The 20237-nt window shown below is 40.9% G+C and overlaps 1 protein-coding gene across 1 annotated transcript; it reads right to left on the bottom strand.

Annotated features, from left to right (window-relative positions):
• PPP2CA (protein phosphatase 2 catalytic subunit alpha) lies at nucleotides 1-15995 on the bottom strand. Its single transcript, XM_039559637.1, has 7 exons — nucleotides 15681-15995; nucleotides 4428-4637; nucleotides 3738-3911; nucleotides 3468-3557; nucleotides 3021-3182; nucleotides 2152-2270; nucleotides 1-1413 (listed from the first exon to the last, which is right to left on the bottom strand). Exons 1-7 carry the CDS (start codon nucleotides 15780-15782, stop codon nucleotides 1341-1343), a joined length of 930 nt encoding a protein of 309 aa, XP_039415571.1. The 5' UTR covers nucleotides 15783-15995; the 3' UTR covers nucleotides 1-1340.
• Between the last annotated feature and the right edge of the window lie 4242 nt (nucleotides 15996-20237).

The following is a 20237-nucleotide window of genomic DNA, read 5'->3' as shown; positions in this document are numbered from 1 at the left end:
TGAACGTTAGGAGTCTATTAAATGAACAGCCAGGTACATAATTTAGATGTACCCAAGAAGTTTAACGCACAAGCTTTAAGAAGGCATAACATTTGAATTTCTGTTTTGAACCAAACCATCAAATCAGGGTTCCAATTTTGAAGAAGTTAGTAGAAAGGAAATATTTAAACAGAAGTTAACATAAACCACGTACCACTATTTTTCAGAATGGAAGCTTGGGCAAATACACATAGTACTAAACTTCAAGTTGTTTCCTTTAATATTTAGAAAACTGGTTTTATTCTTAGTTTTTCAGAAAAATGATTTTAAGTATTAGCACCTACATTGTAAATGACTCAAACTTAGATTTACACTTGAAATAAAGCCACACACAATCAATTAAGTAATCCTATATTCTTCCATTTCTGAGTATTTCAGTAGAGCACCAAGAGGGAAAGAGCAACATGTGAGTAACCAGCAAGCTGTTCTCAGCTGTGAGACACATGCCCAGGCACCTTCCTGGGACAGGATTCAGAAGTCAGAGTTTTCCAGCACACTCCGTATCACCTCAGTTTTAGTTATTTTTAAGGTGGAAATTTCTATGCAAGTTTATAAAACCCATCCAGCTACACGTTAGTTTATTAAACCACAGTTGACCTGAGATGCAATTAGAATTTTGACATTTTTCCATACTTAGTTCACAAGTTTATTATGAAAAACACTGCAGCTCTGTCCTGCAGTAACATTGTTTTACAGAAAAAAACAGTTCTGTTCAAAGTAATTCACTATCCTTGGACAATTACAAGGGACAATATGGTAGGGCAGAGTGGAAAAGGGAACTGAGTGCAGACAAAAAAAATAATCAATACAATTAAATTAAACAGTATTCCCTGAAAATAAAACAAACAAACAGTTTCAGAACAAATATGAGGCCTTGGTACTTATTTTAAAAATGTTCTTTAAGCTTCAATGATTGTTTGCTGCTACCCTTATCTACAGTCATGCTGAATAAAGCTATAGCTAAATGGAAAGTTAAATGTATTCACGAGGTGTTAATGTCTACATCTTATTATTTGCAGTCTCTCAGAGAAAGCAAAAGTAACTACAAATAGCGCTATGCCAGAAACTGGTTTCTTGACCAACAATGTTGCTTCAGCATGCAATGAACTGGTTCATTCTAAAGTGGTCACAGTTGTTGACGACAAGAGGCTTTGTATTGAATATGGCACGTCTTTTGGTCCATGTGAAAACAAAGTTTGAATGTTAAATATTTTCTGACACTTTGGAGTTACTGTTGCTCTTCCCATTTTCTTTAGGTCAACATATGGTTCATGGCAATACTGTACAGGTCTAAAATCTCTTTACAGGAAGTAGTCTGGGGTGCGACGAGTAACATGCGGTTCACCTCTGCGTGGTGCCGGGTCAAACTGCAAACTGAAGAGCACAGACATCAATGAAAACACAAGAGCTCAGCTTACATTCACATATGTTCTAGCTATGAATTTACAGTGGTTTAGTACAGGTGAATCTTTGCAAGTTTTATCAACCAAGTTAAGTATTCTAGAACAAGTGTTACAGCTCTTCCACTCCCATTAGTATGTATTTATAACCATCACATTTTAAATTCCTCTTACCATGAAGGTCTGGAGAGAAATTAATTTTAGCTTTAAGACTCAAACTGGTCAAACATTAGTCTCTATTTAGAAAGTTAAAGTCTTCAGTTATTATCAAAGAGGGCAGTTTGCACAGTGCTTTTGCATCATTTACTAGTTAAGTTGCTGCTGCAGTAGTTAATTAGAAATCTCATTCAAAAAGCTGACATCCCAACATCTGAAGAATTCAAAGATTCCGAAAGTCTCCTGCCCGAGACCAACAGGAAGGCATTACCTTAGATGTGACAGACTACTCCTGCTCTCAAATCACATCCCTACACAGTAATTCATTAAAATCCAGGTAATTATACAAAACAAAAATGAGGAGTCTCACTTTAATCTGACAGAGATGATCTCAACAGCAACTGTTCCAGAGGCTTGACTCCAAGACTAACCCAACAATTCCATATTCACTCCACCTCCCAGAAGCATAGAGGGGAAAAAACCCCCATGCTTTAACACAATTAAGTGGTATTTTAAAATCACAGGCAATGTAATTCTCATTTTTAAACATACTTACAAGGAGTATTTTAGAGTATCATCAAGTTCCATAATTGCAGCCTGGTTGCCACAACGGTAACAATAGTTTGGAGCACTGAAAATTGTTACTACATTCCGATCATGGCACCAGTTGTACCCCTGGAGGAAGGAAAAAATAATTATGACAACCAAGTTCACGTACCCCATGTAACCACGTGACTAGAAACCAATCTTTTAATGCACACAGCTCTAAGTGGCATTTATAGGGTTATTTTAAATAAATTTAAGGCCGTGTCTTTTTTTCCTTCTGGAGAGAAAAAGGGTAAAGGAATTTTGGCCATCATAGGTTGCCTCCTACTAGTAAATATGAGCTAGATATTAAAAAAAAAAACCAAGAAACAAACCACCTAGCAAGATTTCTCCATTGCATTAACATTAAATAGTTAAAACAGCAATTCTGAAGTGCACAATCTACTCTGAACCTTCAACTGTGATCACCAAAACCAGAATCCAGACACACATTTAAACATCTGAACTGCTAGGAATAACTAGAGGCCAAGAACAAAAGCATACATCCAAGCTAAAAAGAAAAAATACACCTTTTTTTTCAAGGAACACATATTTAAAAACCTTTTTATCTACACAGAAATGCAATACCACATCTAGTACCAAAGCCTGATTTGGGATATTACTGTAAATTTTCAGGAAAACAAGGCCAAAATAAAGGTTATTCCACTGTCAAACTCCTTTAGTAGCACATGAATACTGTCAAGGTCAAGTCTCTGGAAGCCTCTCAGCTGGATCATCAGTTGTCACAGCAGCAGATGCACATCTCTGACACACAGAGCATGGAATAATCAGACCAAGGACACAATCCAAAGTTTGAACACACAGGCTGTCCCTGCTCACCTCCATTACCAACTGATGAGCTCTTGAAACCAACGTAAGGCCATTAGCATGGTTAAAGGTTTCTGAAATATCCTGTCCAAATGTGTAACCTGCACCTCGAGGAGAAATTCCCCAGCCACCACGATCATCTGGATCTGACCATAGCAAATCACACATTGGACCCTGTAAGAGACATAGATAGATGATGTTTCAGAGGTGAAGTGCAAAGAACCCGAACCCAACAAAACCACAAAAAACTTGCACACAAACCACCCCTGCACAGCGCTTTGAAAAGTATGTTTCTTTCTTTAAGCAAGGAGATGCCCCTCATTTTTCCTTTAAAAAATCCAGAACAGGAAGACAGGCACTTTAATATTGCTAAGTTGATCTGAATTTCATTTTCAGCCTGTGAACTCAACACCCCAGTACATACTGAATCATCAATCTCATTGGCTTAAAAAAAAGTACCTCATGGGGAACTTCCTGCAAGCGATCGAGTGCTCTGATGTGATCCAGTGTATCTATAGATGGAGAGAGGCCACCATGTAGACAGAAAATCTGCAAGAGTTAACATACATGAAGTTTATTTGCATTAATCAGTGCAGTTAGAACAGTTTAGAATAAATGATTAGGAGAAAATCTGCATGAGGTTCCCTTAAAGATGAGAACTGACAGAATGCAGTGTTAAGAGCTCCCTTTACAACGAAAAACATTCAACTTTGTCAAATGTCAACATACCTGGCCATCCACCAAGGCAGTTAGAGGCAAGTAATCAAAAAGGTCTGTAAAGTATTTCCAAACATTTGCATTTCCATATTTCCTTAAACATTCATCATAGAAACCATAAACTTGTGTGATTTGCCTGCTTTCATGGTTCCCTCGAAGAATTGTGATACGTTCACGGTAACGGACCTAAACAGAACAGATTATTTTAGAGCACCAATGAGTAACTCTTCCCCAGAACAGAATTTGCACTTTTCATTCCCTGCCACACGTCAATAAAGCAATCAAAACCAAACCCTTCTGAAGATTCAATTATAACCTTTGAGGTAAAAAAAAGGAATAATTTATTGAAATCTTCAACTGCCAAATACTTTTGAGATTAATTACAAGTTGTATTTATTATTACTAGTGGACTTCACTACACCTGTGCATTAAGCTGATCTCTCCAAGCAGATTCTTAAATTGCTACTTAGTCAAGTAATAAATAAACTCAACACTCATTTTAGATAAAGCTCAGGCTTGCACCTGAACATGAATTTTTTTTAAGAAGTGACTTAGAAAACTAAGACAGCCAAGAAGTCAGTTTTGGTACCTCTAATACCAATGCATTGTTATGCATTATGAAAATCATAACAGATATTAAGTGTAGTCAGGATAGTAATGATATATTTTACACTAAACTGTACAGCTGAGAAGAAAAGTTACCTTAAGAGCTACAAGCAATGTGACTGTTTCAACTGAGTAATATCCTCTGTCAACATAGTCCCCCATAAACAAATAGTTTGTGTCTGGTGATTTGCCTCCAATTCTGAAAAGTTCCATGAGGTCATGAAATTGTCCATGGACATCTCCACAGACTGTGACTGGACATCGCACTTCTTGTACATTGGATTCTTTTGTCAAAATTTCTTTAGCCTATAAAACAAAACAGCACATAAATTGTGAGTTTGTCTATTAACAGTCGTTTTATTCAAAACACACTCTACGACTTCCAACTCTGCTACCTGCTCTCTTTAGGACCTCTTGTCCCTTCCTTCTCTGAAGCACTTGAGGTAAAAGTTTTTTTATTTAAAACAGCATTTTGCTTTATGAAACCCTGTACAAGTAATTAGTAGTTGAGTGGCTTTTTTCCCTCCTTAAGGATGGTATCTTAAGTAAAACTTCAGACTTTCTACAAAAATGGTTCTGTGAAGCATAAAACAATGATCATTGCTACTGCAACTTAAGAAGTTTTTAAGTATTTTGAAAAATTAAATCTAAAAATCCTGCCAACATCTTACCTCTCAGCGCACAAACTCAGACATGGTCAAAACACTACCAACACTTTGGCACCCATTTGTACAAACATCTTCAACCTACCTGCAAGGGGCAGGGAGTCCTGCATGAAGCAGAATGAAACAAACATCCACAGGTACCAGCAATTACAGAGCAAGTCATTACCTGCACAAGCTTTCTCAACAAGTTTTGTGATTAAACACAAACATCAAGTTGTGTCTTTATTAACCAAAGCTGGGTAAGATCTTTGTCATCACCATTTTTTTCCCAAAAAATTGTGTTATATATATAAGTTGCAGACAAAGGTAATTTGTATGAAGAAGCACAGGCTAAATATAGCACCAGAAAGATAATTTTGAAATAATGCAAGACAGTTGTTACAGTTTGTTCTCAGAACAGTCACCAGACACATGCCACAATGATTTGCTAAATCAAGAAGGTATCAGAAATATAAATAGTAATGAGTTTACTAGTTACCATCTACAAAGATTTCCCTGTTTTTCAATAGTCAATGCTCCTATTCAAAAAGGATCCTTTTTTACCTCATTACCTCCGTTACTAGAGAATATATAAAAACTATATTCTATTCTATAATCCAAGTTGTCTACAAGACAGTGGCTGACACTCCCACCCAAAAGTGGTCTCACTGTCCCCACACGTCATCCTGGCTGACCACCACAGTCACCACTTCAAACAGAAGCAACATGTAAGTTTAACGATGGAAAATTCATTAAATTCAATGTTTCATTCAACACTGCAAAGAAATGCAAAAATGCAGTGTGGTTAAGCACCCTGTACAACACAAAGCTTTAGATGTCACTCTGCAGACATATTTACATCAAAAGTCAGTCTCATATGACAGTTTCCACATACAGTGTGCTCAGTACTAAAGATAGGTCATTCCTGGCTTGTGGTTGATGCTAAAAGTGCAGATTTATTTTAAGATAGCCTGACTTGAGTTAATTTTAACGCAGTGACACTCACCGGATGTTTTGAAGGTGTTTTAACAGCCTTAGCCTCTTCTAATACTCTCTTACATTAGAAGCATTAGCCAGCTTAATTCTCCTTTTGACAGAGAACATCACAGATGCTTACAGCACTTCGATATAAAAAAAAACCCTGCTCTTTAATTAGAATGTTTCTACCACTGGATTTTCTTAACACACTTGAAGCACTGCACAAAGAATGCAGCATTCATTTTTCATCAAAGGTATGCAGCGTTTGTGCTGAAAATGGCAGAGTTCTCAGCAACTGAGTTGTTGCTTCCTCAGTTTCTGAAATATTAAATCACTCAGATACGCACATGACCAAAAACACAGAGAAGTCAGCTACTCTGATGGAAAAAGACTGTTCCAGGTCAACTTGCAAAACAGCAACCTCTGCTTAAATCCTGCAGTGGAGGAATGCTGGTGCAGGGATTCCAACATTTCCATGTTCTAAAGCCAGCTCCATGCAACACTGTGTTAGGAACTGCTTAGTTCATTTACAGTCTTATGTCCCACAGCATTGGAAGTGGCACAACCTCAAGTGCTTAAACACTCTACTTGGCTCTACAAAAGAGCTTCAGCAGAGCTGAAGATAGAAAAAACAACATCCTGAAAACAAGCCACCAACAAGCAGTCTACTATATCCCAACTTCCACATTAAATGAATTCCTATATAAAGGTAAAGCAAAAAAAAAAAAAAAAAAAACAACACCAAAACAAGGACTTTTAATATACTGTAACACAATACAAACACAAGCTGGTAAGACAACATTACATTTAATGCTATAATTTCACAATGGTAAGAAATCACTAATACTACCCCTACAGTACCTGTGCCCCTGACCTTGTACTAGATCAAACACAGCCCTGTGAACTCCACCTGGTTCCACTCCCTCTTTTTATTGATTCTTTTATCGAGATCCATGATCTCTGCTGCTTACTCACCACATCACACAACTCCCTCCCCCCACCCATCCTCCCCTCCAACAAATGCACTTCCCACCAGCAGCTCTCCTACACTTCCTCACAGAGAGGAAGCAGTAGAGCACTCTTCAGCATCCTTCAGTAGAAGGTAGAAAACTCCTTGATCCAACCACCTGACAAAGGAGAACTAGGTAAGACACACACACACACCCCACCCCTTGAACTTCAAAAACCCAGTGACCTATTGCCACAAAGGATAATAGTGCAACACTGCAGTATTTTGACATCAACATTTTGAAACATCCAGGCTTCACTGCCTATCATCAGGATAAACAATTACAAAATTCATAAACAGATTCTCTTGAGTACTTACTAACTCTTTGGTATCTCTGCCTTTTTTCAGTTCTTAACAATTCTTACCATTAAGACAGCCCTGAACTTCTCTACACCTCCAACACTTAATTAATCTTTTTTACATAGTAGAATACCACCACAAGTCAAACTTCTGTGGTGTGGGGTACTTAACTTAAGCAAAAACTTGTTCTCAACAACCTACTATATTACAGTTGTAAGACCTCGCCTCTGAATCAGTTTAATTATTTTTTCAGCACTACACTCACATTTCAAAATAAAATGCAAACAGATACAGAATAAGACTGCAAAGAAAACATTACTTCAAGTTGATAAATGCTAATTTTACAGCCAATTACCAATAAAGTCTAATACAGAAAAAACACACAGCTGTGAGACAGTTAAACAAGAAGAGTATAAGAACCACCAAGTGCAATGCTGTCATAAACATAAACACTGTGTCATAAACACAGAGGTGGGAAGTTACATATTTTACTCAGAACAATCTCAAAGTTCAAACAATATGCACGTATCAAATACATTTCAGCTTAGTCATAGTGACTGGAATTCATTCCGACTTGATACTGGCTTACTCAGTCATTTCACTGTGAAGAGAAGACTTGTATAATCCAAAACTCAACAAGAATAAAACCAATATTGGTTTAAACACACAAGAAAACAACCAATTTTCATTTTATTATAAAGAGTAGCACAATAAAAAGCACAACCTAGTACTTAAGAATTAAACCATACCTGGCCTGTTGCACATCATCTAAAGGCCCAGCTTAACAGTACCAAGCTGCTTTGGTGCCTCTGCTTACAAAGCACATCTCAGCAAAAAGCTGTTCTTAAAATGGAAAGATCAGCTTCATCATTTTAAGACAGTACAAGATCCAAGTGTATGAACTACCATGGATGAGAGTTTTGAAAAGATGACTATTAACATTACTACCATATGATTTTTCAGATCCTCAGTTTATTTAATGAGATGCAGTGGTTGTATGCATGCAGACATCTCTCTTACTTCCCCTGCTCCCTCCATATATTTTTATCCTATATGCCACAAATTAAGGCTCAGAGTCAAGTGCCATAAAAGCCATAACCCATCCATATTACTTCCTCAACTCACTCTGTGCTGAGGATAAGCAAGTTTCCGTCATGAGCAGCACACATCATCAACGCTGGCTCACAGAAATAATTTCCAGTGGTCCATTTCTGCAAAATCCTCTGAATTAATCTGTATCCAAATTCCTCTGTGTTTCCAGAATATACCAGATATTTCTTAATTACTCCAACCTCTTCTTAGGTCCCCAAATTCTAGCACGAGCTCTGACAACTAAGCCCAATTATCTACCCTGAAAAACTCTGGGCCACATAAAAGAAAATGACAAGACCCAAACCAAACAGTAAACATCACTGTGTCTGTGTAGAATTCAATGCTTGAAGCAGCACTATGAAGCACTCATCAAAAGATTACCACTAACTCAGTAAAGGAAATACAACCACTATTTTAATTAGACAACACAGCTCCAAAGTCATGGTTGCAGATGGTAACATGTCATTCTTGGCAGACCAGAATTCACACCTGCAGCCCACCATGCTGTCTAGTAAAGTATGTAATGAGAAACATCCACTGTAACCAAGAAATAGTTATTTGTAGTTACCATAAAGATATTTTGATGAGATTGAAGACTTCAACCACACCCATAATTTCCTGTCACTAAGGTGCACAGGATGTGACTAAAGACACAATGATCAGCTAATTGGGATGAATACTGGTTTTAGCTGTCCAAATATCATGACCTGGAAGAGATTCCAGTTCCAAGCAAAGTCATCCATTACAGTCAGCAATTCTTCTGCAGAGTCAATGCTTTTCAATTTAAAGGTTTCCCCCGCTCCTTACATGGGGAGGAAAGAGAGCAGGTTCAGACAAGAGATGGGCTCATTTTTTAAAGCAAAAGTGTTTTCATTCACTGTCTTACATTTTAAACAAAATTAGATAAATGAAGCCTCCAATAAAACCCTTCTGTGAAGGGGGCATGGCAGTCAGATTACACATGACACAAATGGGAAACTGATTTATGCTGAACTTCACAATCCACTAAGGAGTTCAATGTGAATGTATAAGTAGGAGCAAAATTAAAATACAAAGCTCCCCAGTGACTTTTAATTATTTAGTATTCCAAAGTAAGTAAAACCAGGATTTCCATCCACATAAAAGTCTGAGCTGCAAAATAGTCTTTTGCTGGGACAGAAGATGATACATCTGCTTTCTCTCTGGATTTGTGACAAGCACCTACACCTTCATTTCTAATCTCTTCTGTTCGGTGAGAAGAGAGACCAGTTTAAATACAAGATCTTAGCCAACCAAAAGAGCAATCCCAATGCCAGGACTGCTGTAAGATTAAATAAGACAACCACTTTCCTTTGTCTCGTGTAAATTCTAGATGATCTACAAGAAAGCATGCAAGCAGCAAACTTCTGCCAAATAACCCTCTCTACCTTACAAAAGGACTGACACCATTCAAACTTTGATAGTCCCCATAACATTTCCATTTGAAAAGATCAGTCTTACACACTCAGTAACTGATGAGTGTTCTTTCCCTCAGAAGCAAATCTGCAAGAAGGGGGAAAGGGTATTTATCCAGCAGTAGTTGACAAGAGCAGTGGGGATAGGAACAGGATCTTCTGAAAGAACTCGATGTCATTATTTTGCTTCACACAAAAGATCTTAGTATCTTTAACTTTAAATTGAAGAAAAATAATCTAGAAAAATCTTTTTTAAAAAACATAAGAAGGCAAATAACTCAAGAACCTTTATGCCTTCCTTGCCTCATGGGAGTTCCAAGAAACACAGCAATGACAGCAATGCAGGAAGCCGACCACTTACAGGGATGTTTTTCAGTCCTGTCTGTAGAACAAGCTGTATTCATTTTGAATCATTCAAGTTGTTAAAAGAAATAGGCTAAACCTACTCCCAAACTAGTTATGCCCGATATCCACAAGTCCAGCTTCATGCAATGAACTAGATAGAAGTTCTCAACCCTTTTGTTCCAGTAACTCCAACACAGCTTGGCAGTCATGCTACAGGTCAGGATACCAGTTGGAGGATGGCATGTCAAAACTCAAGAAAAAGTTTAGAGCCGACCAGCAAGCATGAAACACCTGTATTGGAAGGCATGTTCAAGACATTCAGCAGAAATCCTGGAGACCTGGCTACCGAGTAATTGAGCTCCAGCATTCATTCTTTAGTCAGGAATAGACTTTTTCCAGCTTAATATATACTACCTGAAGTAAAACAACTAACAACAGCATTATTGAATACAGGTCTAGTGTTTAAGGGTCCCTAAGCAAGGGTGAAAATTCAATCCCTGCTCCTCTGATTCCCCTCACACAGATCTGTTGTACGAGGCCTTGTGAACTCCTGCCAGACACAGCCAGACAGGATTGGGTTTTGTGCTGGGCAAGGCAACCCAGATGAGTAATTGAAAATGTCTCAGAAGCAATCACAGAGCAGCACTGTCATCACATCTGAGGAGGCAACAGCCTTAGCACAGGTAGATTTGGAAGAGGACATCAGTCTTGCAGCCACATCCATATCTTCAGCCTTAAACTGGTAGAACTCAAGTAGGAACTCGCTCTGACTTAGGAGTGCTTACTGCTGTTAGCTTAAGCTGTGCCCAAAACAACAAAAGTATCTTTCACTCCTACTTGATCACAACTAATGCTACAATTGAAAAGCAAAAAACCAAAACCAAACATCTTACTGCCAGCACAACTCAATTTTTACAGGATTTACTAGAATTGAAAAAAAAAAACAAGAAAAAACCCAGAAAGCTGCTGATGCTACAATCAGCGGCACATTCAAGACTGAATTTTCATATGCACATCAAGATGTTCTATGTAAATCCGGACTAGGTGAGAAGGCTGGTGAGGCTGACACTTCAAATGCCTTCTGTGGAAAGAGATAATTTCCATTTTACATTATCAACCACAATAAAAGAAAAAAAAAAAAACACTCAAAACCCAAACCAAAACAAAATCCACCAGAAAAAAAAAAAAACACAACAAATCCATCACAACAAATCAGAACACTGGGCATGAAAAGACTTTTTTTTTTAAAGTGTTCCAGAATAATCTAAAACACAGTTATTTAAATGTTACAATAGGCTTTGTACACTATACTCGTAACTCTTCAGAGACAGAAGGTGCAACTACATTGCCCCATCAGTGACCCAATCCCTGGGAAAGTTCAACAAAGCAGCCCTAAGCCACTCTCTGGTCTCCCAGAGCCCCTTGAACAGCTACTGAGGGGCCCTCCTGCCGTTGGCAGCAGAGCTCCCTTGCTACAGAATCCAGAAGCCAGTGCAGTGCTAAGGCAGAACTGCAATGCTGCACATTCCTCTTCTGCCAGGGCCAGGGGTGGAGGGACACAGAACTTGCCCAATACACAGCCCACCACACAGGGTACACCACACTCTCACTATCTGGGAATTCTGTTGGGGCAGGTTTCTTGGCTGATTTACAGCAAGTTCAGACAGGAACACTAATTTTCCCAATCATCTTAAGTCTGAAGAATAGTTAGTTATACATGATGGATATGGGAATGCAAAAGCTAGCTAATGAAAAAGCCCTTGCAAATGCAACTGGAAACAGTTTAAAACATTCACTCCTGGCCAAAAGTAATCAGCTAAGAAAGATAACTCCTGAACAGCAGAGAAGTAGAAGGGAACATGTGCCTCTGTCTGAAAAAGAAGTCGGGCAGACAATTCAGCTTAAAACACAGGAGTGAGAGCCACAAAACATGTAAGTTCTACACATTAGAGGAACTGAACCTTGATTGCAGAGGCTTTAGTTTCATTAGTAACATACTTGTCCTCTCAGAATTAAGTCACTTAACATAAGCTAAATGAGTTTGAGCAACTCACACAGCTGCAGTGGGTATAAGCATGTTTGGTTAGAGAACCCCTAACCTGGAAGATCAGGCGCTAAAGTCAAAATTCTGCAACAGGAAAAAAATTATAAAAATACACCATGAACAAGCTACTTACCAGAGGACAGTATGGCCTGGAAACATATTTACACTATGAATATTAGCACTGGTGACAAATCAAAAACCAGATGTAACCAATATCATTGTTACAGATCAAAAACTGCAGAAGTCAAAGCTTGAATCAAGGCTCCTTGAATGCCTTTACCAATATCAGCCCTTCACTTAGTTTACAGTATTTTGTCTAGCAGCACTGTCCATTCAAAGGTGTTTTACTAGCAATTCAAGAACCCTGAACACTCTACACAGTATGTATGACCAAATAGTCATCTCTCTCTCCAAAAACTGGATGCCATACTGAAACTCACTAATTATGGAGTAGTATTTTCAAGAGAGTGACTCTGACATCTCTGCCTCCACCTGCACTAGATACCTTCCGCAATAACCAAAACAAACGCTATCCAAAAATTCACCTCACTCCTTTGTGCAATTTTAGACTGTCATCCCACCTTCCTGAGCAATGTACCACACCCTAGCTCCTGTGATAAAGGGCATTTATACACAGACAAGACAAGACCATTTCCCTCTACCCTCACAATGTATGAAAAAGAAACTCTAAACCAGCATCCTTTCATTCAAAATGGCCAGTGGAAAAACTCTCACCTGGCAATAAAGGACTTTCTTTCTCCTCTGCCAATAAACAATTCAGCACTAACAGGACAAACACTGCTGACATGTAACTGGACTGGGTATATTTTGACCACTTCTTTAGAACTTGCTCTTCTCAAATGCTGAAGCAAAGCACACCCAATCGGTCACTCAACTGATGTAACATTAAATACAGAGCACGTACTAAGTCTAGAATAATTTAACTGCTACTCAGAGGTTGATTATTTCAAATCATCTGTGAAGTATAATGTATTATTCATGGTTACAAATTATTTCTAGACTTCGAAGATGTTTCTCCCCAGTTCCCACCACCACCACCACCACCCAGGTAACCCGGCTCAGTGAAAGACACACCAAGAAAGTAACTGGGATGCACAAATGGCCACACAATTACTGTGTTTGTAAAAAGCTGTTACGTTCTTCAGGTATCAATACTGAAATACAAGAAAGCCGTTAGGCTTGTCCTTATTAGAGAGGCACCAGCCTGCACACACAAAGCCCCAGCAGATCAAGAAATACTCGTCAGGGAGATCATCCAATCAAACAGTGTTATCAGGAAAAAGCCCTTGAATTTTTTTGATTGTTTATTTTAACTAGCCCTAGCTACAATTCAGTGTGGTGAAGAACAGTTTATACCTAGTAGGGTCCTCATCTGTCCTTTGGAACAATAGCTGTATTTGACACTGTCTTTAAGCCATTCATGCAAAAACAGCCTTTTGGTGTGGTTACATTCACAAAACTACTTAAACAGTCCAAATAAAGCACAACCCAGAGAGCTTTCTGAGAGTCGGTGCTGGGAGCATGGGAACACATTAAAGCAAGTGCTGTCCTTCAGCAGGAAGGTGCAGAACTCAGCTCACACCCCACTTCCATGAACACAGCAGAGACAAAATGGAAAACTCGGACATCAAGGGCCTACTTCCAATTCCTTGCCTCAGCAACCATGAAGAAACTTAACTACTCCTAGCAGAAAGTCCAAGTAAATCCACCTGTAGTTACCAGCAACAAATCAATTTTCCCTAACATCACCAGCCCCATGGCTGAACTCTGCACAGTGCTGACCACACACCCAGCACACAGAGGGAACTGTCACCCTACCCAGAGCTCACAGCCACCCAACTCAGCCAACATGAAGGCTGCTGCTAAATGACATTGTTCAGGTAGATTTTGCTCTCACGTTCTCATAGCCTCTCATCTCAACACACATTAGTCAGACATAAAGTTTTCTTTTATTTTTTCGTTTACCATTATCTCGGTGAGGAGCGTTACACATTTATCCATAAATACAACTCATTTCTATTCTCCACTGGGAAAAAAATGAAAATGTCATCTTGTGCAACACTGATGACTGGGACTACTGTATCTCCTGTAAGGAATTTCTAGTTGTATGCTTGCTCCTCACTGAACCAAAACCCCCAGCATACTGCAAGCTTTTTGTACATCCCTCATGGTCCTGCAAGTTACCATACAGCCCCACAAAATGAGGCCATATGCACCCACTCCTGTGGGATTCAGGACTCAATACCCATCAGTTTATAAACAATGGCAAGTGAAATACTTGCCTCTCGCACAAAGCAATACAAGGAAGAAGCTGGACCACTGTCATTGGAGACGCACATGGAAATAGCCAGGCAGTGACATTGCCACTTGCTTGCAACACCGTTTAAAATACACAGCCTGGATCAAATGGAAACAATGCTGAGTTGCTGGAATACAAGTGAACTAAAATCTATATTGGAGCAAAAGCCTGTCTGGCCAAAAGCACTGCAAGTTCTTTACTAAGATCATAGACAGTCCTCTTGAAACAATTTGCTTCCAAAACAACCCGATGTAGTATTTGAAGGCATGATTCCAATTTTAAAATATTCTAAGTACTTTCTGTGGCAAGTACATCAATAACTTCATGTATTCGTTAATATCCACTTCCCAAACAACTCACAAATATTCCATCTTCCAGTCTAGAAATACAGGAATACATAAAACCTTCAGTAGTAAAAAATCCCCAAAAAAACCAAAAAACCCAACAACAACAACCCTCAACTATTAAGTTACAACCAGAACTAGAATTCAACTGGAAAATGCCTCTGGATGCTACCAGAACAACATTTTCCTTAATTTCCAAAACGCAATCTATCCTGACTTGGCTTTACAACCTTTCTAAGCTACAAACGTCTCAATCGACACATTGCTCTGTAACACCCACGTCTCAACATTTTCAAACCATCACCACGAAAATATATAGTTATATGGGATCTCGAATGTTTATTCTGTGAATTTCGTGCAACCCAGAACCTTATTGAGGGAAGCCAAAACCTCAAAGGAAATTTACCCTTCAATTAGCTATAAACATGTCTGTGGTTATTCATATCATGAAAAAAAAAAAAATCAAAACAGCAGCTCTTCATCGCTTGTAATTTCCAAACGCTTACCACAACCTTTTATTTCCACTGTAATAACTCACGCTTTTGGGGGCTGATTTAACATTTTAACCGGGGGGTCTCTCGGGGGTCTCTCCCGAGGATCCATCACGGCCGCGACGCCATTTTAGGAGGCGCTGAGCGAACGGGAGGCGGAGCCGAGGCTCCAGCACAGCCGAGGGGCCGCGGCTCGCCCGGCCCCGGCTCCCGGCCCGCTCCCCCCGCCGGGCCACGCCGAGCCCCCGGCCCGCCCGAGGGCCCCGCGCCCGCCCGGCTGAGCGGCACCGCCCCCGCCGGCAGCTCCCTGACCGGCCCCGCCGCCTCCCCGCAGCCCCTCGCGCCTCACCTTCTCGCAGAGGCTCTTCACCTGCCCCTCGGACAGCTGCTTGCACTCGTTGAGCTGCTCCACCCACTGGTCGAGCTCCTTGGTGAAGACCTTCTCCTCCATCCCGCTCTCCCCTTCCTCCTCCTCCTCCTCCTCCTCCTCACCGGCTGCTGCTGCTGCCGCCGCACCGCCCCGCGGGCCCCTGCGATCCGCGCTCCCCACAGCGGCGGCGGCCGCGACGCGTCAGGGCGGGCGAGCGCGGGGAGAGGGCGGCCCGGGGCGCTCCGGCTGCGGCAGCGCTGCCGCTCCTCACTCCGCACCGTGTAATGGCCGCCGCTGCTGACGTCACCGCCCCGGCCCCACCGCGGGGAGGGGGACGCCGCGGGAGCCGACGACGCGTGCGCGGCGCCAGGGCGGGGCCGCGAGTGCGCTCTGAGGGGAGGGGGCGGGTGAGGGCAGTGACCTCGCGCCCGCCCGGGGAGCGAGGGGTGGGCGTGCTCCGTGCCGGTCCTTGTTCCCGGTTCTGCTCCTGGCCCGGGGGCTGGCGCTCTTCCCATGGGGGCTCTGCTTGAGGGGCGCGGCGCGGTGCGGCGCAGCCCCGCCCGGCCGCAGCGCTGAGGCGGGAGCCAGGGCACCGCCGTGAGGGGTCGCGATATGGCGGTGCCGGCCCCTCCTGTGCCCGGGTGCTGAGCGCCGGCTTCTCGCGGCGCACAGGCGGGGCACGGTCCCCGCCTGCCAAGCGCCTACTGCGGGGTCGGGAGGCGATGTATCTGAGGGCTTTGTGCGGCTCCACAGTGTTTATGGCTCTCGCTGCAGTTAATGCATATAGATATCTCCGAGGCGGGTGCCAGGAGGCTGGTGTCAGGGTCTTTGCGGTGACAGGACGAGGAGCAGTCGCCGTAAACTAAAACACAGAAAGTTTCACCTCCACACGAGAAAGAACTTTACGTTGAGGATGGCAGAGCACTGGAACGGGCTGCCCACGGAGGGCGTGGAGCCTTCCTCTCTGGAGACTTTCAAAGCCCTCCTGGACACGTTCCTGTGTCACCTGCTCCAGGTGACACGGCCCTGGCAGGGGGTTTTGACTGGGTGATCTCCCGAGGTCCCTTCCAACCCGAACAATTCTGTGATTCTGAAGTTCTGAGCCCAGTTATCGTGTCCGTCAGAGAAGAGGGAAGTGGATGGCGCTTGCTGGTGTTGGGTACTTTGAAATAAAGCTTTTCCCTTCTAAATCATGAGCATTAAATACCATTGTAATTGTACCACTAGATAATGCTTAGGTTGAAAAGGCCGTGCTGCATTTCTTTAAAACAATTTATACTGAAAGAGTTCTTGGAAGTCTAGACAGAAGTAATGTGTGAACTGCAGTGTAAGTGTTCAGTAAAGGAAATTAGTGGTGGACCTTTCAGGAAACTTTCAGGAAGGTGGTATTTTTTCAGGAAACTAGTGGTGACCTCAGCTACCTTAGTGTAATCAGACACTTGCTACCTAAGGGAAAATATGTCAGTAAGACAGCGATAAGTTGCAATTAAAAAGAATGTAAGAAATATGCATCACCAATTTCTAATGGATTATGTATTCTATTGCAATCTGCATCTTAAATTATAGAGGAAGATTTCCCTTAAATAACTTACAAAAGGCATGAAATGATCAGTAAAAAAAAGTAATATTTTTTCATTTAAATGGGTCAGAATGTTGATAAAATGTTGATTTGTTAATTTCAAGGGGCACAATGACTTTTCCTAGTTAATTTGTGTTAATTTTCTTGCCTAATATGGAGTCTGGCTTATTAAATGCTTTGCCTACTATTGAAGCAAATTAAGAATTCCATCGTGAGCAAGGGGTAAGGAATATTTGCTTTCATGGGTCAGTCTCGGTTTCTTGGTGTCATAGTCTCCTGCTACACATCAGTTGGTTTGAATTACCTGACTCAGGTTTTGTTTATCTTCCAAAATATTTTTGCTGTTCCTACACAGGTTCCCATCGTCAGATGGCCTTTGTTTTGTGCTTGAAGTTGTAGAAGGAAAAGTACCATTCATTGAGAAGTGATGGGTTTCAAGAATTCGCTCTGTAGCACATCTTCCCAAAACAGTCTTGAGCAAAGAATATGAAGCAATAACATCAACTCTTGTGTATTTTGCCAAGCTAAAGTTCATTTTCTTTAATAACTGTTGACTTTCTGGCATAGTTAGACGTTTGAGGATCACACTGCAAACCATTCACATAAGCTGTGCTTTCCTCACACCTACCTGATAAAACAAGGCAGGATTTCAGTTGCAGTTTCATAGGCAAACAAGCCAGGTTAATAGTTTCTTCCTGCTAGTGTGGATCAAGACTCCTCAGAGATTAACAATCACTGCTGTCTTGAGAGCAACTGTCATGGTTCCCAACTCCACCGTTGGTTCCCAGGAACATAGTGGTAAAGAAAGGAGCACTTGTTTGAAAAGACTCAGTCATAGCTCTTTTTCAGACAAACTCCACTTGGGAAGGGGTAAGTGATTCAGCACTCTCTGCTTGCTACTGAAAGCTGAAGCCGTGCCACTCACTATAGGAGAATTCAGGACTCAGCAAAGGAAATTCAGGATTCATTTATCTGGACACTCACAGAGAAGGGGAAATCCTCAGTTTCCATCTCCATCCCAAGCATTAGCTCTGTATTTTATCCTCATACTGTTTTGAATTGTCTATATGTGGATCAGAAATCAGATCTCCTTCCTCCCTCTGACTTGAGAATGACAATCAATAGTTTAGAGAGTCCCAATTGCTTTTCTCTTCTTAGATATTTATCTGAGCCTTCAAAGGAGAATGTGATAATGAAAGGATACATACTGTATTGCATAAGTCAGGGGTTTGTCAGGGCTTCAGATTCACAGTAAGATTAAACTGTGACCTGTGAGATGGCAGTAATAAATTGTATTTAGTATATGAATATATGCCAGGTGTGTGTGTGGTTTGTACCTAAGGAGCTGTCTGGGTGCGGCTGCCCCAGTGAGTCAGGGGTACTGAGGCCACACTGCTGTGCTGACACCTGAGTCAGGGACCCATGTGTGTCACATGTGTGGCATTCTGGAGAGAGGTGAACTGGTCAGGCTGACTGCACTTAGGTTTACACACATCCAGCTGTAGGTTATTCAGCTGTTAGCCTATAGTGCCAACTAATTCTGTGCTAGTCTTAAATTAACCTCAAACTCATGGATGAGGGTGCTAGCAACTGCAATAATCGTATCAGTAACACCAACATTTCCATTGTACTACGAGACATCAGTGTTTAAATGCAGATTTATGCAGATTTATATTGCACCGTCCAACTATACAACGTATTGTCAACTTAGCATTGTAGAGTAAGGAACACATAAATTAGTTTTCTTCACACTTGACTCTTTCTGAATATTTTAGTGATTCTAAATTACCCATCAATGCATGTCCAAAATGTCTGTTGCTATGGTGTTTTAATACTAAATGCAGAATTAAAGGGCTATGCAATGAAATATAAAGACTATACTATACAATTAAAAGGCTATACAATAGTGTAACAATGAGCCACCTTTAGATGTAGCGCTGCCAGCTTTGATTAATACATGTATTTCTGCAAGCAAAGAATATAGACCCTGGTACAGTTGTATGGAAGTCAACTGTCTCTATGAGGAAAGGGACTTCTGATCAACTAAAATCAGAAGTACACGTGATGTAATCTCTTGCATATTCAGATACTGGCCACTATTGGATAAAATATATGGTTTGTGTCTTAACAGTCCTACTAAGTCAGATAAACCTGTCATCTTAAGTAGAACCATTGCAAAAGACCGAAAGAAAAATAGAACACATTTACATCAGATATTTGTTACATCACCACAAACAAATACTATTTCTGTATATTTGACTAATTTCAGAGTCCATATAGTACATGACAAAATCAGTGACATCAGTAATACCACTATCAACAGAGGCCCACTTGCTTTAACTGAATGGCTTCTGTAAAATATGGAATCTCATTATTAACCACCTTGTATGCCACAAAACATATTACTGAAACCTGCTAGTTCATGATTCACCCTCGTGTTGTAGATAAACCAGGAAGTGCAGTGTCTTACTGAAAGAAGAAATTACAGAGTAACCATGAAAATCACATTTTCAAATCACTATGGTTACAGATATTTCATAGTGAAGAATCTTTAGAAAGCTAGGAATAGAGTGCTGATTCTCAAATATTAGAAGCTTCATATTTTGCAAATATTTTATGTCCTGCTCTCTCCCCATGAGCACTGAATGCTCTGTGTCCAGCCTGGCTGGGTAGGAGCACTGGGGCAGTGGGTACATCCTTGTGCACCTGAGCACAGGGCCATGTCCCTCCTACCTATCATCTACCAGTTTTAATCTCTAGAGCACTTGAAAAACACCACCTCTGCCAGGACAAATACGATCACTTTATCACCAGATGGACAAATACATGATACTGAAATTAACTCACTTTCCAAACATGACAGAAGCATTGAGAGTCGAGAGTAGAGACCCCAGGTCAATAGATACTTGGGCCCATCCCTAAATTCCTTCCTTTTAGACACATAACACAAGCATCTG

This window comes from Corvus cornix, chromosome 13 (genome assembly GCF_000738735.6).
Source record: "Corvus cornix cornix isolate S_Up_H32 chromosome 13, ASM73873v5, whole genome shotgun sequence".
NCBI lineage: Eukaryota > Metazoa > Chordata > Aves > Passeriformes > Corvidae > Corvus > Corvus cornix.
This window is presented reverse-complemented; position numbering and strand designations above follow the sequence as displayed.

What these genes read in the sequence shown, in the direction of transcription:
- PPP2CA (XM_039559637.1), bottom strand. Translation starts at nt 15,782, where the DNA reads ATGGAGGAGAAGGTCTTCACCAAGGAGCTCGACCAGTGGGTGGAGCAG. An exon ending in CATTGCTTGTAGCTCTTAAG is followed by an intron (nt 3,912 to 4,427) that starts GTAACTTTTCTT and finishes TGTTCTGTTTAG; the next exon opens with GTCCGTTACCGTGAACGTAT. An exon ending in GATACTCTAAAATACTCCTT is followed by an intron (nt 1,414 to 2,151) that starts GTAAGTATGTTT and finishes TGTGCTCTTCAG; the next exon opens with TTTGCAGTTTGACCCGGCAC.